Consider the following 19,114-nt stretch of genomic DNA (forward strand, 5'->3'; position numbering starts at 1 on the left):
TATATTAGTTGAAAACACATGCAAATAGTATTAAGAAACAGCATACATAATACCGCCATAGAGATATCTTATTTCGACCTCAAATGCTCTTCATCATTGTTTAAGAAAATGAAGTGCAGCAATGGCAGCTGGCACCAGGCTCCAAATTTGAAAGGATCATAGTTGTTTTCTCAGCGCGATTGTTCATGAACTCCGCTGGGCAATATGACTTCAAGTCTAGTTCAGTATATGTAAAATGCTAAATTTCATGAAACCCCCCCCCCTCCATCACTCACCCCTGTGCCTATTTAACACATCTGCAGCTGTGACACAGTGTTTTTTGATAGGAAACCAGCCGGGAAGAAGTAGACCTCTTGGGTTGCAACAGATTTTGATTGGGCTAAACTGAGGAGTGGGAAATCCTGGGACCCCCTGGTTTTTCTCTTTAAATGTATATGGCGATCTGAACTTTGTTGCAGGGTTTATGGGGACATTAACTCAGAGTGCAAGTCATAAGGTGCAGCAGCTCACTGTGTGCATGAAGATATGCACAAACATTGATAACATGAAATGTAAACTGCATTACTGCAATGTAGAATATACTTATAAAATGAAGGTACTTAGTGCATAAATTGGCCAATTCATGTGAGCTCATCAGACGTGACAAGGCAAACTTTCTTTGATGGGACCTTAACCTTTCCTTTCTGACATACCTCTTCTGAGACAAAATTTAATGGCGGGTAAGATCCAGCACTAATTAAGAACCGACAGCTCAATCAACTATAGAAATAGACACCATCTCCAAATGTATAGTTCAGAGAAACCAGTCTGGCCAGTACTTCCTAACACAACGAAGCGAGTGTGAAAAGGTGCTAGCTGCAGTGTTTTTTTATTAACTCGGAGTAGACACCATTAGCAACAGTTGACAGAGGATGGATACCAAGAAGTCAAGTCATGATGAGATCTGTGAAGCACTGCCAGAAATACTAGATTCAGTGCATGCAGAGTTCAAGTCAATGAAGTTATGCAAAGGGTCAAAGCAGGCATAGTTCACTAATGGAGACAAGCAATAGGTCAGGGCTGGCAACAGTTAGGAGTCATTGTCAAGGTATAGCCATACTGGTAGTACTGGAGGCGGACACTCGGACACAGTCTACTACGTCTAAGTGTCTGTGTCCAGTAGGGGCACACACCCGAAAATGATGTACGTCAGAGCACACGTTCACTCTGCCGGCACCATTATATTCTATGGCCCCATCGAAGCATATGTCCGAATCACATTTTGTGTGGGGTATGCCGTAAGCCCCAATGGGACAACTGAACAGTGCCTGAACGCAATGTGACAACACCCTAACATTACTGAGATAGGAGGTGAGAGCTGCTATTGATTTTATGTTGACGAGAGGTGGGAGTAGGAACTCTACCTCTAGCTCATACATGTCAAACTATGGCCAGTGGGCCAAATCTGGACAGCAGGGTGGTAATATTTGGCTTACGACACCAAAACCAGCATCCCTATGTGCGGCCCATTATTTTGTATGGAGGACTATGTGGTGCCCATAATACTGTATGGAGCACTACGTGATGCCGATAATACTGTATGGAGAACTATGTGGGGCCCATTATTCTGTATGGAGGACTTTGTGGGGCCCATTATTCTGTATGGAGCGCTTTGTGGGGCCCATTATTCAGTATGGAGGACTTTGTGGGGCCTATTATTCTGGATGGAGGGCTTTGTGGGGCCCATTATTCAGCATGGAGATCTTTGTGGGGCCCATTATACTGTATGGAGGGCTATGTGTGGCCCATTATACTGTATTGAGGGCTATATGGGGCCCATTACACTGTATGGAGGACTATGTGGGGCCCATTATACTGTATAAGTATATTGGTTGGCCCAAGACGTTGTCCAAGTTTTTCATTTTGGCCCCCTGTGTGTTTGAGTTTGACATCCCTGCTCTAGCTCCTCTTTCCTTTTCCTCCTTTGTCTACATAAAAACTTATCAGTGTTAACTGTCATCTCCTATCTGAGCAATGTAACAATCTTTCTTCACTGAATACAGATTTTACCCGGGAATTGAGAATTTTGAAATTGAATGTTTGTCCTGGCAGAGAAAGAAGCAGATTTCTCTGATAAGATATATTACCAAGTTGCTTATTTTCACGTGTACTATTAATCTACGCAATAAAAATCAACGGTTACTCTTTTAGTATCCTGGGTCAGCTAAGCATTGATTGAACAAGATGGACTAAAATGCGATCTGGCCCTTTATGGGACCAGGCGTCAGTGTGGATGCACTCTAGATTCAGTAAAAAATGGTGCTGAAACATAAAATAGAAAACATTTTTACGCAAAAAAATCGAAGTAGCAAATCGGTAACTTTTGTTGACCAGAAGGTAAGCATTTACTAACCCACACAACATGCCACAATTCTCAGAGTAGTAGAAGTGAAGGAAGCATGCGCATCAGGGAGTTTGTGAAAAACCCTACAGAAAGGACCAAAGGACCCATTTTGACTTCCTATCACTTACCTCAACATCAGTGCAGGCTCATATATCAGATGGAGCAAACATCAATAGCTTATCAGCCTCCTGAGGAACCTTAATGGTGAAACGCGTTGAGGCTTATTTTGGGGCATTAATTTTGAAGTGTCAGTGGATCTTTTTGAGATAAGTTCCCTACTTACTGTTTTGTTATTATCTGTGTATTAGTATGTTTAAGGTTGTTTAGCATAATTGCTAATCAGGGCCAGTGATCAAGAGCCGCCGTGGAGCGAGGGGCGCCACGTCGCCAGCTCTACCAGGTTACCAGTATACAGGAATCGTCAATAGGGCGTTGATAGGTAACTTCTTTTACTGCCTGCGAACCTTTATCATAGAGGTTTTATCTAAGTGGGGAACTTTTGTCATTGGTGTTTTTAAGATGTATGCACATTGACACTTTTTTGCACTATTGACACTTTTTTCTTATGCACTCAGTGTTCTGGTTCATTATAGAAGAATTTGCCATACCCATGTTCATCCCTCCTTTATATGATATTTAGAGGGATTCATGGGCTTTAAAGGGATAGCTACCTGATGGAAAAATACCTTATATTGTCAGATCAGTGGTCTTAAGGTGGTCCTAAGAAGGGAAATATTATCATATACTTACCTTGGGAATCTAAAATAAGGCTGTCTCTCAATATCTTTTTATATTTCTTGATATTGTAACATTGGCCGACTGGATGTATATTTTTGTCTCTAAAAAGGGTATGGTTTTGTGTCCCAATTTTTGTTAGATTTTAATGCGTTAATAATAAAGGTTGTTTTAGAGTTTATGTAAAATATGTTTTATCCCTGACAATACATTAATCTATTCAGTTAAACCCATTTACTAACCCACTCAACATGCCACGGTTTTCAGAGTGGTAGAAGTGGAGGAAGCATGCGTATCAGTGAGTTTGTGAAAAACCCTACAGAAAGGACCCAAAGTTCTCATGAGCTAAAAGAACAAACATGCCATAGAGTGACTTATGCTTCCTTTTGCTTTAGTAAATACATGTCATCTCCATGTTATCACATCTGGAAGCATGCTTGTACAAAATGCGAAGCCCTCAAGACAAGAATAAGCTGCAGGAAGGAATGTGGAATTATCTGCTAGTTATGAGGAACTCAAGGACGACACGACCAAGCGAGGAGACAACAAAGATCCGCAGCTGGCATGAACACACTTATTTAGGAGTGAAATACAATGAGACATCTGAGAGACATTTATCTTGTGCATGAAGATATATGTGTCATAAGATAAATATGACGAATGCCTGTAATTGAGTTGTTGGGGGTGTACATATTGTACAGGACGAGGCTGACTTATGTTTTTGAAGCTCATCATGCTCCATGTGTTTTATGTAGATCTGGGTGTCTCTTAGTACATTTGTAAAATACAGCTCAAGTGAGATACATAGCCATTTGCTCATCTGTTGTTGGCAGGACAAGATGCAAGTACTAGTGGATGAATAACTAGTTACATCATGTTAGTTAAGTGCTCCTGTATCTATTAAGCTAGATGAGTAATTATTTCACGTATCCTTACATAGCCATGTTGCATAAACCATTACCTGTTGGTTATATGTGGGGAGAAGGCTCAAGAGTCCAAACAGCTTTGGCCTCAATTTTAAAACACTCTGAAAAGTCATAAAATTGTGTACGTTTCACAAAAATTTAGTGACTTTCCACGTTTTTAACAACAGTATTTTGGAGCTCCCCCCAAATGGGTGGAACTTATGAGGCGCTGGGGGTGGGCAAGCCTCATAAGTTCCACCCACATTCACATTCATTAAAACCGACAGCATTTCTTACACCAGAAATGTTACTCCAGACCCTGACTGGAGTGACTGAAAAGATGCACCAGATTCACTAAAGGGAATCTTTCAGCAGTTTTTTTCTATGTAATTTGACAGTAGCATGATGTAGCGACATGGACCCTGATTCAAGCATTGTATCACTTAGTTTAATGGGTGCATAAGTTGTTAAACAATCACAGTTTTCTCTGCTCCAGATCAAGCTGAGCCCAGAATGACCTCTGACACCAGTGACACCACAGGCACCACTGTTTGGCAGCTCTCTGTATATATTGTTTATTGACATAATCAATGCTGGGGGTGTGGTTCTAGTACTAGGCATGAGGCCAGTTGTCCTACAGTGATACACTCCTTCTGATAAAACACTAAGTGTATTGAATCCGCAAAACAAAGCCTAGTAAGTAACCCATCTGTCATGCCAGGTATGGAAAAGACTTAGTGCAACACAGAGGGAAAAGGGAACGGGAGCCCAGACACTAGGGAAAGGGGGAAGTGGAGACCTCCTAGTCTGACCTGGCATCACCCTGTCTCAACTAGTGTCCCTATATTGCCTCTTCAGCAATCGCCGCACTCGTGCCTTGCCCTGCACTCCCTGGCGTATGGCTAGGGATAGGAGGAGATGAGCACTAGTCAACCTCCTCTAAACTCTATAGACAACAAGGGTAGAAAAAACAAAGGGGAAATGGCTTAGCTTTAGATGAACTCCAAATAAGCACACGGCCTCAAGCTCCAGAGAGGACGAAGTACTGCACCTGCTAAGCTTCACAAGTAGAAATGAATATAGCTGGCGACTCCCTCTCAGACACACCGGGTATACATACACCCAGGCCAGAGAGCTAATTAGCAAGAGAGAGGTACCGCTCGGTCCTAAAGACAGCCTCTTATCTAAGAAGCTGTCTGAAATGCCAAACGTAGAGATCTTCTGCAACCCACTGCAGGGCAACTGTCTGTCACCTCTGACACACCCGTGACAGTACAACCCCCCCCCACTCTACGAGTGGCCTCTGGACACTCAGATCCGGGTTTCTCAGAAAAAGAGGTGTGGGATGAGCGAACCAATCTGGGAGCGTTCACCTCTGAGGCTGAAGCCCACATCTTCTCCTCTGGACCATAGCCTTTCCAGTGCACGAAGTATTGTAGAGAACGATGTTGGAGACGAGAATTCACAATCCTCGAAATCTGGAACTCCAGATTACCATCAACCATTACTGGGGGCGGTGGTAGAGTTGAGGTCTCAAGAGGTTCCACATACCTTTTGAGTAAGGACCTGAGGAACACATTGTGGACCTTAAGGGCCTGAGGAAGTTCAAGACGAAATGATGCTGGGTTAATGTTATTTTGTAGGGACCAATAAACCTAGGTCCCAGTTTCCAAGAAGGAACTTTCAATCTTATATTCCTGATAGACAACCACGCAAAGTCATTCACATTCAGGTCCGGACCTGCGCAAGCATTTTCTGTCAGCCATACATTTATACCTGTCTCCCATGGTCTTTAAATTACACAGAACACCCTGCCATACCGAGGAGAGCGACGAAGCAAACCGTTCCTCCTCAGGAACTCCTGACGCTCCTCCCCCACTGAAGGTACCAAACTGTGGATGATAACCGTATGCACCAAAGAACGGTGACCTGCCAGTGGACTCTTGACGATGATTATTGATGGCAAATTCTGCCAGCGGTAAGTAGGATACCCAATCCTCCTTATTTTTGGAGACGAAACACCTGAGGTATGTCTCCAAGTTCTGATTGACACGCTTGGTCTGGCCATTCAGCTGAGGGTGGAAGGCAGAGGAAAAGGACAGCTGCACCCCCAGTCGAGAACAGAATGCCTTCCAGAACTTGGAAACAAACTGGGTCTCCCACTCAGACATCACTTTTGAGGGAACCCCGTGAAGCTTCACAATCTTATTTATGAACACTTGAGCAAGTGTCTTGGCATTGGGAAGTGCAGGTAATGCGACAAAGTGAACCATTTTACTAAACCTATCTACTACTACCAAAACCACCTTCTTGCCTGCAGAAACTGGTAGGTCAATAATAGTGTGTCCATGGCCTACTAGGGATAGGGGGAAGTGGAGACCTCCTTGTCTGATCGGGCGTCACCCTGTGTCAACTACCGTCCCTATATTGCCTCTTCAGCAATCGCCTCACGCGTGCCTCGCCCTGCTGTCTCTGGCGTATGGCTACGGCTAGGGATGGGAGGAGATGAGCACTAGTCAACCTCCTCTAAAATCTATAGACAACAAGGGTAGAAGGGGAGAGAGCCTATGCTCTAAATAGAAGATCCATCACAAATATAAGGGCAAATGATATAAATTTTATTGAAAAAATACAATAAGGGGTGAAAAAACATACATAGAAGATACACAGTGTGTTAAAATAGCGCGCACAGTGGAATGAAACACTCCATAGGAAGCATAGTTAACATAATATATATAATCACATAATATATCATTAGTATGCATAGTGCTTGATTATGTATGTCGCTTATGGAGGCTTAATAGAGCATGTAAATCAACCATGGTAAACATATCTGAAAGAGGCCTGTTGTCTCTGAATTGAGATTACCTTGAATGTCTGCCCACGTTCGCGCCAACCCCGAAGCGCGTTTCGGCGATCAGCCTTTGTCAAGGGTTAGACAAAACAGGGGGAAATGGCTTAGCTTTAGATGAACTCCAAATAAGCACACGGCCTCAAGCCCCAGAGAGGACAAAGTACTGCTCCTGCTATACTTCACAAGTAGAAATGAATATAGCCGGCAACTCCCTCTCAGACACACCAGGTATATATACACCCAGGCCAGAGAGCTAATTAGCAAGAGAGAGGTAGCCGCTCGGTCCTAAAGACAGCCTCTTATCTAAGAAGCTGTCTGCAATGCCAAATATAGAGATCTCCTGCAACCCACTGCGGAGCGACTGTCTGTCACCTCTGACACACCCATGACACCATCGCTGGAATTGGGGTCTCTACCCCTACATCATGGTGCTCTCATATTACATATTAAAAACCTGCTGACAGATTACCTTTCAGTGGCATGTCTTTAATGAATTCGGCATTCCTTATTTCTGCGCACTCCTCAATAAAACCAGAATACGAAATACCAGTCTTAATGAATCAGGGCCTTTGACTTTTTCACATTTTACACACATTTTTTTTTATCATGGACAAGTAATTATGTCACTTTCCTAATTGAGAAAAGTCAGAAGGTCCTTGCCATTTGTGTTCCATAATGAAGAATCGAAGTTTTGTTGAATTCTTAATGACCAAGAATTAATTGGGACCATCATTTTCATGAGTAGCTCATGTCTTAGTGCAATTCATTAGCCAAAGCAGCATTTACTCTGGAAGCTCTGTAACAAAGGATCATCGAACAATGCATGTAACTTTCAGTTTTTTTTCTAGTTTTTGTATTGGTGGTGGTGAAATTTTTATTTGTTTATACGTTTCAGAAATTCTGATATTGCTAAGGATCGTGGAATATGGCTACTAACTCGTATTGGTAAAAATATGCCTTCTTCTGGATTAAAAAGTAGTCCATGAATACATTTGCTTTCATGATGTTGCAGTTTTCAGGGCAATCACCAACTATTTTGAATAAGAGGGGTAGTTTAAAGCTCATGTGGCTTACAGAAAGTATTCTCAAGTTATTAAACTGCTTTAATTAGTTAGTATGGAAAAAATAAGCAAGTTTGCAATTGACTTGCTTTTTGTATATGCTATTGTTCTCCTTCAATGAGAGCTTTTATCTTTCATAGTGTACAGCTTGTTTCCAGGGAGATTGACAACCAGACCCTGGCTGAGTGTGTACAGTACTTAAATTCCAGGAGAGAAGTTAATTCTTAACATACCAGTGAGCTGTCTTTAGCAGGTAGCTGTTCACCTCCCTCTCAGCTCCTGACAATCTGTTCTTATCAGTCCTGTAGAATCACAATCCTCCAGCACCCAGCCTTATGGCTCTCACTGTCCTGAGCTTTTTGCTTGTTCAAATGCCCACTTATCTCTAAGTGTACATATAGTGATAGCAGTGTACACTCCAGAACAAAACCTGAGAGCTGAATGCGTTACAGAGAACTTGTGCTGAACAACATAGTACCAATAATACTACCCTTCTGTTGCCCACTAGAACTGTCACTCAAGGAGAAGTGCACACCGTGCCAAGAATCAGGATGTGAACGAGACGACATAGCTCTGAGCTGCTCAAGAAACAACTTGAGAATAACCATTAAATACAGTTACAGCTATCGAGCTATTCTAGCTGGTCAATCCATTTTCAGGGAAAACATGCCCAAGCAATCAGATGGTCACTACTACAGCACTAATTTAATTACCAGCAATTGCTACAAGGGAAATGTTATGTAAATGGAAACCATGTAATACTCTATATGGTTGTGCCAAATCCACTAACTCTCGAGTCATAACTTATAGAGGGGGGTCTTAAGTGGGTATTGACCTCTGTGATATTAATGTGATCTGATAGTAGTTTGGCTATATATATTTATTTTTACAATTATATTTTAATTATTATTTATACAGTATACAGCGCCAGCATCTTCAGCAGCATTGTATAGAGATTGCTCCCATTCACACAAGTTCCTTTTCCCAATCGACCTCATAATCTAATTTGCTTTAATTCAGGCATTTGGGACAAATCTAAGTGAAAAAGCATTTTTGTAGCTAAGGATATCTAATGTTTTAATTCAGTTTTATTGCTTTCCTATTTGATGTGTTCATATCCTTTTTTGTTATAAATATCCAGTACAAACTATTTTGTGAAGAGCGTATTTCATGTACACTATAAATAGACAGTTTTGTGCTGAAGCTTAGGAATTCTACTTGTAGAACCAGTTATCTTCATTAGTAGGAAGAATTATTATTAGGTCTTGTCTGTGCTAATAAATTCCGAGCATCAATGTTTGGAGCATCTGCAGGTGCGGTAGTGGAGCTCTTCCAAGTATGATTCGGTCCTCCTGCAATTCTAAATAAGTGATATCTGCGGGAGGACAGATCGTGAGCAAACATCTTGTGCTCATCTTCTGCAACTCAACAAAAATAAAATAAAAACCTGGAACACGTAGTTTCTATTAGTCACTGATTAGACCTGCTGACATGTTAGGAGAAAAGTGAGGATGACAAATTTTTACTTACGATCTATTGTTTAAAAATTTTAATTAAAATTTTTTTTTTATATTATTTGTTTATTTGTATAATTTATGCAGTCATATACAATGACTGCATAAATACCGGCACATGGTGCTCAAATAAAACAGACATACAGTAACCAAATGACAGCTCCAAACATAAAATAGTTTAATAATAGTGTTAAAAATGTCTAAATTATACAAACTATTTTATGTTTGGAGCTGTCATTTGGTTACTGTATGTCTGTCTTATTTGAGCACCACATGCCGGTATTTATGCAGTCATTGTGTAGCACTGCTCTTTGGGCACTGTACACTATATTATATCTGCTTTGTACAGTGATAGCGAGTCTGTACATTTTACACCACTATTATTTGGGCACGATACCATTTGGTACCTATTATTTCAGACTTTATAGTGTGCTTATTTGTTTTCTGTATAATCATACACAGTATAAATTGGATGGACTCAGAAGTTACTCCAAAGGTCATCATCCAATATACGGCTTTATTTTAATTGTTCAAAATGTGATTTATCCTTGTACTTCCAGTCCTATTTTCCAGTAGTAAAATCTCACTATTTGCGCTGGTGATAAAGGGTATTGATCTTCTAGTATCACAAAAGTGCTGATGTACTAAATGTTCTCTGACACTTTTCAGTATGGAGGGTGCTGCTCTGGCCAATACAGGGGGATCACACCTACTGATATAATGGAAGCTAAGCATTCATGTATTCATATAGAATTACTCATGTGCTTTCTTGTCTAGTTGGCATTGGTGGACCTAAATCGCATAGCGGGTGAGCAGTGTAAGGCCTCCCTTGATGAGCAGTTTGGAAGTAACAGGACGTTGTTCATCCAGTGTGATGTCACTGACCAAGAACAGCTGAAAGGTAAAGATAAGTGTGGGAAGTAAAGAAATCCATCCTGACCCCTGTAACAGCAGCTCAGGGGTCAGAGAAGATTACAGTGGCAATTCTAATTATCAGAGATAGATAGAATGCTTTCCCTTGGTATTTTAAAATATATTAAGCTGAGTTCACATAGCGTTTGCACTACGTTCAGTGGCTCCTTCAGGGCTTATGTCTGAACCCCTGCAAAATGGGATTCGGGCTATTGATGGGGCTATTGACAAAAATTATGCATGTGCTCTATCGTTTATCATTTTCAGCTGTATTGAAGGCGGACAGCAAAAAAAAGTCGACTGTCTGTCTAGCTGTCCATCTCCAAGAGGCATATACAGCTGAAAATGATGTTCAACAGAGCACACAGACAATCCATCTGCATCATTATGTGCCGATGGGGCCATTGACTATAAAGATGCAGACGGAGTCACAGTGTGCCCTGTCGAATATAATTTTTGGCTGTATACGCCTATTGGGGGCGGGAAGTAAGATGCAGTCAACTATGTCTAGCTGTCCATCTCCAATAGGCGTATACAGCCGAAAATTATATTCAACAGGGCACACTTGACTCCGTCTGCATCATCATAGTCAATGGCCCTGTTGGACCTTATGCTCGAATACTGTTCTGGTAGGGCTTAGGCGTAAGCCCCCAGATCTACTGAACGTAGTGGGAACCAAGCCTTTGCAAATTACTAAAATGAAAGGAAACTTTAAAAGTTTAAAGGCAAAAATCATGTCTTGTAAGAGGGGTATATAGCTATAATGCTGCAGTGGAAAAATCACAAATATGTGATTACACACACAAAACAGATATGATGTACAGTAGATACACAAAGCCCATAAATAATATACACCACAGGATCACATATGTACAGAGAAGAGAAGAAATATGGAGGGGAGAAAATTTTGGATTTATGTGAGTGACCAGATGATTTCTTACCTGCACTTATTTCCGTTGTAGACGCAATTGTTTAAACTGAAGTATTTCTCTTTTTAAGAATAGCTGCTCTGTAGTTCAAACTTCTGCTCCAACAAGCAAAATAAAGGAACATTATTACACACATATTTCATTATTTGGATGACTATTGGTATCACAGGCTTGCTATATCCTTATAGACAGTCTGATAAGCAGTTGCTGTCTGTGTAAGTCCTCACCTTAATCAATTTTGGATAGAATCATAGAATCATCAGCAATATATTAATTGGAGAAATCATTTTACTATGTTTTATAATGTTAATATGAGAGATAGGTCTAACACATAAAATCACAGCTCCTGGAGAAGATGAAGTAAATTATACATTGCCATGATTTACAGGGTTGTAGAAGCATTGGCAAGCATGTAATTATGTATGTGTGTCATATAATCCATCCAGATCTTCAAAGAAATTAAATATTTCTCTTAATGTGACACATTTTATGTTGTAGACGCATTTCAGAAGACAGTGAAACATTTTGGAAGACTGGACATCCTGGTGAACAATGCTGGAGTAAACAATGAGAAAGACTGGGAGAAGACTATTGAAGTTAACTTGGTGAGTTGTACGCTGCACTTTACGAATGAAGCTGGACTACAACTACAAAGTCCAGAAACTAGAAATTAGTCATTGCAATGTTAACTGTCTTAAAACCTTGTGCCCTATTTAATTTTGTAGTAAGGCTGAAACATCTAAAAGTTGTAAAAATGCATTTTTTAACTCATACATTTGCAAAATGCTCTAGAAATAAAACTGACTAAATATATTCATAGAATCATAGAATCATAGAATCATAGAATGGTAAAGTTGGAAGGGACCTCCTGGGTCATCTGGTCCAACCCCCTGCTCAAAGCAGGATTCACTAGATCATCTCAGACAGATATCTGTCCAGCCTCTGTTTGAAGACGTCCATTGAAGGGGAACTCACCACCTCTCGTGGCAGCCTGTTCCACTCATTGATCACCCTAACTGTCAAAAAGTTTTTTCTAATATCTAATCTGTGTCTCCTCCCATTTAGTTTCATCCCATTGCTTCTAGTCTTTCCTTGTGCAAATGAGAATAAAGATGATCCTTCTACAATGTGACAGCCCTTGACATATTTGTAGACAGCTATTAAGTCTCCTCTCAGTCTTCTTTTTTGCAAGCTAAACATTCCCAAATCCTGCAACCGTTCCTCATAGGACATGGTTTGCAGACCAGTCACCATTCTGGTCGCTCTTCTCTGAACTTGCTCCAGTTTGTCTATGTCTTTTTTAAAATGTGGTGCCCAAAACTGTACACAGTATTCCAGATGAGGTCTGACCAAAGAGGAGTAAAGACCGATAATGACTTCACGTGATCTAGACTGTATGCTTCTGTTAATACATCCCAGAATTGTATTTGCCTTTTTTGCTGCTGCATCACACTGTTGACTCATGTTCAGTCTATGATCTATTAGTATACCTAAGTCTTTTTCACATGTACTGTTGCTTAGCTCTATCCTCCCATTTTGTATATGCTTTTTTCATTTTTATTGCCCAGATGTAGTTCTTTGCATTTTTCCCTGTTAAAAACCATTCTGTTGGTTGCTGCCCACTATTAAAAGTGTTGCTGCCCCATATTAAAAGTGTTCAATAAGGGTCAGACAAGCTGCATAAGTATATAGTCATTTGGCAGACCAATCTAAATGCACATAGCGTGATAATTTTAATTTTCTGGTATATACAGTACAGACCAAAAGTTTGGACACACCTTCTCATTTAAAGATTTTTCGGTATTTTCATGACTATGAAAATTGTACATTCACACTGAAGGCATCAAAACTATGAATTAACACATGTGGAATTATATACTTAACAAAAAAGTGTGAAACAACTGAATATATGTCTTATATTCTAGGTTCTTCAAAGTAGCCACCTTTTGCTTTGATGACTGCTTTGCACACTCTTGGCATTCTCTTGATGAGCTTCAAGAAGTAGTCACTGGAAATGGTCTTCCAACAATCTTGAAGGAGTTCCCAGAGATGCTTAGCACTTGTTGGCCCTTTTGCCTTCACTCTGCGGTCCAGCTCACCCCAAACCATCTCGAGTGGGTTCAGGTCTGGTGACTGTGGAGGCCAGGTCATCTGGCGTAGCACCCTATCACTCTCCTTCTTGGTCAAATAGCCCTTACACAGCCTGGAGGTGTGTTTGGGGTCATTGTCCTGTAGAAAAATAAATGATGGTCCAACTAAATGCAAACCGGATGGAATAGCATGCCGATGCAAGATGCTGTGGTAGCCATGCTGGTTCAGTATGCCTTCAATTTTGAATAAATCCCCAACAATGTCACCAGAAAAGCACCCCCACACCATCACACCTCCTCCTCCATGCTTCACGGTGGGAACCAGGCATGTAGAGTCCATCCGTTCACCTTTTCTGCGTCGCACAAAGACACGGTGGTTGGAACCAAAAATCTCAAATTTGGACTCATCAGACCAAAGCACAGATTTCCACTGGTCTAATGTCCATTCCTTGTGTTCTTTAGCCCAAACAAGTCTCTTCTGCTTGTTGCCTGTCCTTAGCAGTGGTTTCCTAGCAGCTATTTTACCATGAAAGCCTGCTGCACAAAGTCTCATCTTAACAGTTGTTGTAGAGATGTGTCTGCTGCTAGAACTCTGTGTGGCATTGACCTGGTCTCTAATCTGAGCTGCTATTAACCTGCGATTTCTGAGGCTGGTGACTCGGATAAACTTATCCTCAGAAGCAGAGGTGACTCTTGGTCTTCCTTTCCTGGGGCGGTCTTCATGTGAGCCAGTTTCTTTGTAGCGCTTGATGGTTTTTGCAACTGCACTTGGGGACACTTTCAAAGTTTGCCCAATTTTTCGGACTGACTGACCTTCATTTCTTAAAGTAATGATGGCCACTCGTTTTTCTTTACTTAGCTGCTTTTTTCTTGCCATAATACAAATTCTAACAGTCTATTCAGTAGGACTATCAGCTGTGTATCCACCAGACTTCTGCACAACACAACTGATGGTCCCAACTCCATTTATAAGGCAAGAAATCCCACTTATTAAACCTGACAGGGCACACTTGTGAAGTGAAAACCATTTCTGGTGACACTACCACTTGAAGCTCATCAAGAGAATGCCAAGAGTGTGCAAAGCAGTCATCAAAGCAAAAGGTGGCTACTTTCAAGAACCTAGAATATAAGACATATTTGCAGTTGTTTCACACTTTTTTGCTAAGTATATAATTCCACATGTGTTAATTCATAATTTTGATGCCTTCAGTGTGGATGTACAATTTTCAAAGTCATGAAAATACAGAAAAATCTTTAAATGAGAAGGTGTGTCCAAACTTTTGGTCTGTACTGTATATATATATATATATATATATATATATATATATATATATATATATATATAACTATTACCTATGCCAAACATTGGTACTGATGTCATTTATTTTATATCATGTCTTATGTCCTATAGATGGGGTTCTGTAGAATAATATTCATTTGATGAAAGTCATGTAGAATAGAATCACATAAAATAATGAATCAAGGCTATTCACATATTGCAGAATCCAGACAGTTTTTAAGGAAGCACTGCCATGAAACATTTTATGCCCGTAATTTATGTAAATAAATGTATATGTAATGTAGTGTAGGTGTATTAATATAGTTACTGATTGGCATTGTCCCCGGTTTTCAATTCTAACTTGCCACATCACACTGGGGTTTATGTGTGAACAGGAAGTCACTTTTACAGCATAATTCTATGGGGCCTTGTTCTAATGGTCCACAGGCTTGCATTGTAAAAGTTCTGGCTCACATATAGAGCGCAGTGTGAGCTGGAGAGTCATAACTTCCGTTACGTGTGTGGGGAGAGGACCGGAGCAGCGATGGAAACTAAGGAAGAAGGCGATATTTAAGTATACTAACACACTTACACTACATTACATATACATTTATTCAGGATTGGGGAATAAAAAGTATACAAAGCGGCAGCTGAAACCGCGCTCCCAACCTTGACTGACACTGGCTCAGCATTAGGGGCGGCTGTCAGTCAGGGCTGGGGGCAAGGTTACAGCGTCATCTCTGTATTCTCAGAGCGATGACTGAACCAACCCCTGTGCAGCCCCCATGACTGAAACCGGAACGCTAACAAATAAAGCAGCACTCTGCAGCACTAAGTATGCGAACATGAAATATATGAATTTTGAATAGCATTACTGCTGTAGAAAATAGAAATAACTGAGAAATCTTAGCGCATAAATTGGCCAATTCATGTGTACCTGGTAGCCGCGATAAGGCGTTTCTCAAAATACCAGGACCCTATCAATGTGAACTCCTCTCTAAGAGACATCCGTCTGCTTGTGTGTGGGAAATCAAGATCCTGCTTCAATTAAAACCACCTGTGGCCTATAGGCGGAGTGCTCAGTCAGAGAGCCTATACATATAAACAGAAAAAACTGACCGGCACATCCAAAACAAGTAATAGGTGTGTACAGGTGCTTACTAGGAGCAGCTATCTCCATATACAACTAACAAATAAAGTAGCACTCTGTAGCACTAAGTATGCGAACATGAAATATATGAAACCGGATAAGTCCGGGCGCCGGGCAGAGTAATAACACTATTAACCTGCAGATTAACTCCATATCTGCAGATTAATAGCATTTTTTCTGGAGACAGGTTCCCTTTAAAAGTGTATTTATCTATGGTGTATATGTAAGGAAACCTTTATTTGTAGACCTCTTAGTATGAACGATCCCTATAATTACTTCTTTTCACAAAAATCCACAAAACAGCAAACCTATTTTTCTGTTCCAAATAAATTTCATAGAATTCTTTATAATGACTGTTTCTAATTAAATCCATGACAGCAAGAGTGATAAAACTGTGAAAAAAAAAATACAGATTATTTTTACTACATTTTTGTAGAGCAGCCATGGCTGGGTTCTCTTTTTACCGTTACCAATGTGAATGAAGTCCAAGTCATCCATTATTGATGTATTTTATTTGTTTTTGGAATTTTCACGCGGGCACTGTTCATAATCACCTGGCAGCTGCAAAATGGCTACCACGAACAGGCTTGGCTCAAGCTACTCTGTTTCCCAAAGCCCAGGGGTTGCCCTGGCCTTTACCCCTTGACCCCTTTACAGGGATCTGGACTTAAACAGAGGTCCCTGGGCAAGGGTGACAGAGTCAGCTCCTGATCGGTGGCGCAAGCTGGCATGAATGGTCGTCAAACAGGGTCAAATTCAAGAGGTCATGTCAGGGACAAAATCGTAAAGCTAGCGGGTAGTCAGAAGTCAGGCCGAGGTCAAAGAACAGGAGTAATCAGAACAACAATCAGGATCAGAGCACAGCAGTATTCACCAGGACAGCAATATACTATTGACCTGCAGCGGAGTCAGAGCTTCAGTGGTTTAAACAGCTGACTGCCCCGCCCAGAGCTCTTAGGAAAGAGTAATCAGAACCTAGACAAAAATTAACCCAATAGCTCCCTTTTTAAAGCAGCACCAAAAGTCCTAGGGATAAGATAGGACTGATGCTGTCATGCGTCACAAACAACGAAGGCGCGCTGTTGCCCTGTGGCCAAAGCAGAAGCAGAGGAGGCACAAATCAGCATGGATGTTACAGGAAAAGGATGAACAGTAGCATCAAACAGTTGTTCTGTTAGCCATGTGCTCATTTCTACTCTCCATTGTGCAGCGTTAGTGTTCTCTGGATCACTGTAATATGTTTAAGCTTGAAAATCCCAGGGCCTCCTGCAACTTGCTTAGTTTACTTTACTATAGACACTCCTCCAGTCAGAGTCTGCAGCCTCTGGGATATATTGTGTAAATTGCGTAAATTATGTCTTCTCACTCTCCTTCTCATATATCAAATAATCTACACCGTAACGTCTTAAAGGGCTATTCCCACTTTCAAATGTTTTTCTTAATCTCCAACCACGCTAAGTGTTGGGAGCACTGTTCCTTTCTTTTTTTTCTGAATCTCTGCTGCTTTGAAATCATTTCACTTAGGGAAGTCTGAAATGGGTGGTCATGTAGAATGTATCATGTGTCCCCTTTTCCCATGAGCCCTCTGTGATCCACTGTCTCTTAATGCCTCTATTTACTTTCATTCTCTCAGTTTAGTTTCTCTTCTTTTTATTCTTTTGTGGGATGTGTGTAAAGCGCTGTGCTCAGGGTTGTATCCTCTTAGCATCGCCACAGCAAAGAATAGGAAACACAATACGGACAATCATTAAACACCTCAGTGCTGCATTGCTATCTATATATTCATTAGTGGGTTGTGTGTGAAGCGCTGAGATCCGGATTGTATCCTCTTAGGGTATATGCACATAATATCTTTTAAACGTGGACGAACCTGCCGAGTTTTTCAAGCAGAAGGTGCTGCGGGAAAACCTGTATTTTTCTTAAAGTGTCTTTTTTGGCGTCTTCTCAAATCAATTTTGCTGCAGCTTTCCCGCAGGCATTTTTATTTTGCTTGTATGTATAAAATAGTGAGCGGTTTCCAAGCAAAAGCCACCTTAAGAATGACATGTTGTGGCTTTGGAAACCTGAAGCTGTTTAAATGGAATCTGTCACCCCCTGGGACCTATCAGACCTCTAATATGGGCACACAGGTGATAGAAATGTGAATCTATACTTACCTGTATGGCCCATATTAGAGGTTTGCTTGCTTTGAAATACCTTTTTATTAAATTAGTTTTGACAAGCTTCCCATCCGGGGGACACCAAGAAACCCCGCCTATTAACTTAACTTCCATATTCCCCCGTCCCCTACACGTTACAGGGCCCTGTGACATGCAGTCCCCAGCCGGATCCCGCGCCTGCGCAATTTACCTTGTACGGAAGGCGCAGTAATCCCTGCTGTCTGTGTAGCTTTGTAGAGCAGGAAACTTGTGCGCAGGCGCCGGGGAGTCACTCTGCCTTCCCAGCGCCTGCGCTAAGCAAGCAAACCTCTAATATGGAACATACAGGTAAGTATAGATTCACATTTCTATCACCTGTATGCCCATATTAGAGGTCTGATAGGTCCCAGGGGGTGACAGATTCCCTTTAAAGTAGCTCAAAAGACTGAACATATGCACAGCCAGTCATTTTAACATTGCAGTGCATATGTTCATTCTTTTTAGTGTTTCCTTAGCGCTTTTTCAGGTGGGTTATGGAGCGTACACTCCTGAAAGAGATGCCATGTGCGCATACACTGAGCGGCAACACAGTAAAAACCATACTACAGTGAAGTATGGCTACTAGTCCTCAGTGCTGATTTCCTATACCGTGTCCTTTGCTGTACCAAGTCTTTAGTGTACACACCCAGCTTACAGAGTATAAGCTAGTGCACATGTGCAATATAGTAACCCTCTGTTGCCTGCATGTAATAACGGTAACATATCAGCGCAGGCTCGTCCTGCAAAAGAAGAACTACTGGAGAACATAACCAGTAGAAACTCTGCAGACACTGGCAGCATCTATGGTACTTGGAAGAGAGTTTATTACAAACAATACAATTTGGATAATTGATGTCAATTCTGTATATTATCCTTTTTTGAAGCTATGTGTTAATATAAGATGGGCATTACTAGGATACTTTTCTGCTGAGGCCTCACCAGTCAGTACATGGTGATGCCCGCTTCTTGGTTGTAGTTCACAGTAATAGTGTATCTATTCATTTGACTTGCATTTTATAGTCCGAACCCAATAGAACATTTGAATAAGCAAAATAGGAGTCGGTTATTTTGTCAATTTATAATGTGTATACAAAATATCCATCAATGTCAGTTTGTCCATAAATA

The 19,114-nt window shown here is 41.0% G+C and overlaps 1 protein-coding gene across 1 annotated transcript in view; it reads left to right on the top strand.

Annotated features, from left to right (window-relative positions):
* Positions 1–19,114, top strand: part of HPGD (15-hydroxyprostaglandin dehydrogenase) — an 82,375-nt gene that overhangs the window by 12,796 nt on the left and 50,465 nt on the right. The window contains exons 2-3 of the mRNA XM_073643823.1: positions 10,230–10,353; positions 11,792–11,898. Coding sequence (XP_073499924.1) covers positions 10,230–10,353; positions 11,792–11,898 — 231 coding nt within the window. The remainder of the gene's footprint in view (positions 1–10,229; positions 10,354–11,791; positions 11,899–19,114) is intronic.

The sequence above is a fragment of the Phyllobates terribilis genome, unplaced genomic scaffold (genome assembly GCF_046119375.1).
Source record: "Phyllobates terribilis strain yellow unplaced genomic scaffold, ASM4611937v1 Scaffold_1__5_contigs__length_1240528914, whole genome shotgun sequence".
Classification (NCBI taxonomy): domain Eukaryota; kingdom Metazoa; phylum Chordata; class Amphibia; order Anura; family Dendrobatidae; genus Phyllobates; species Phyllobates terribilis.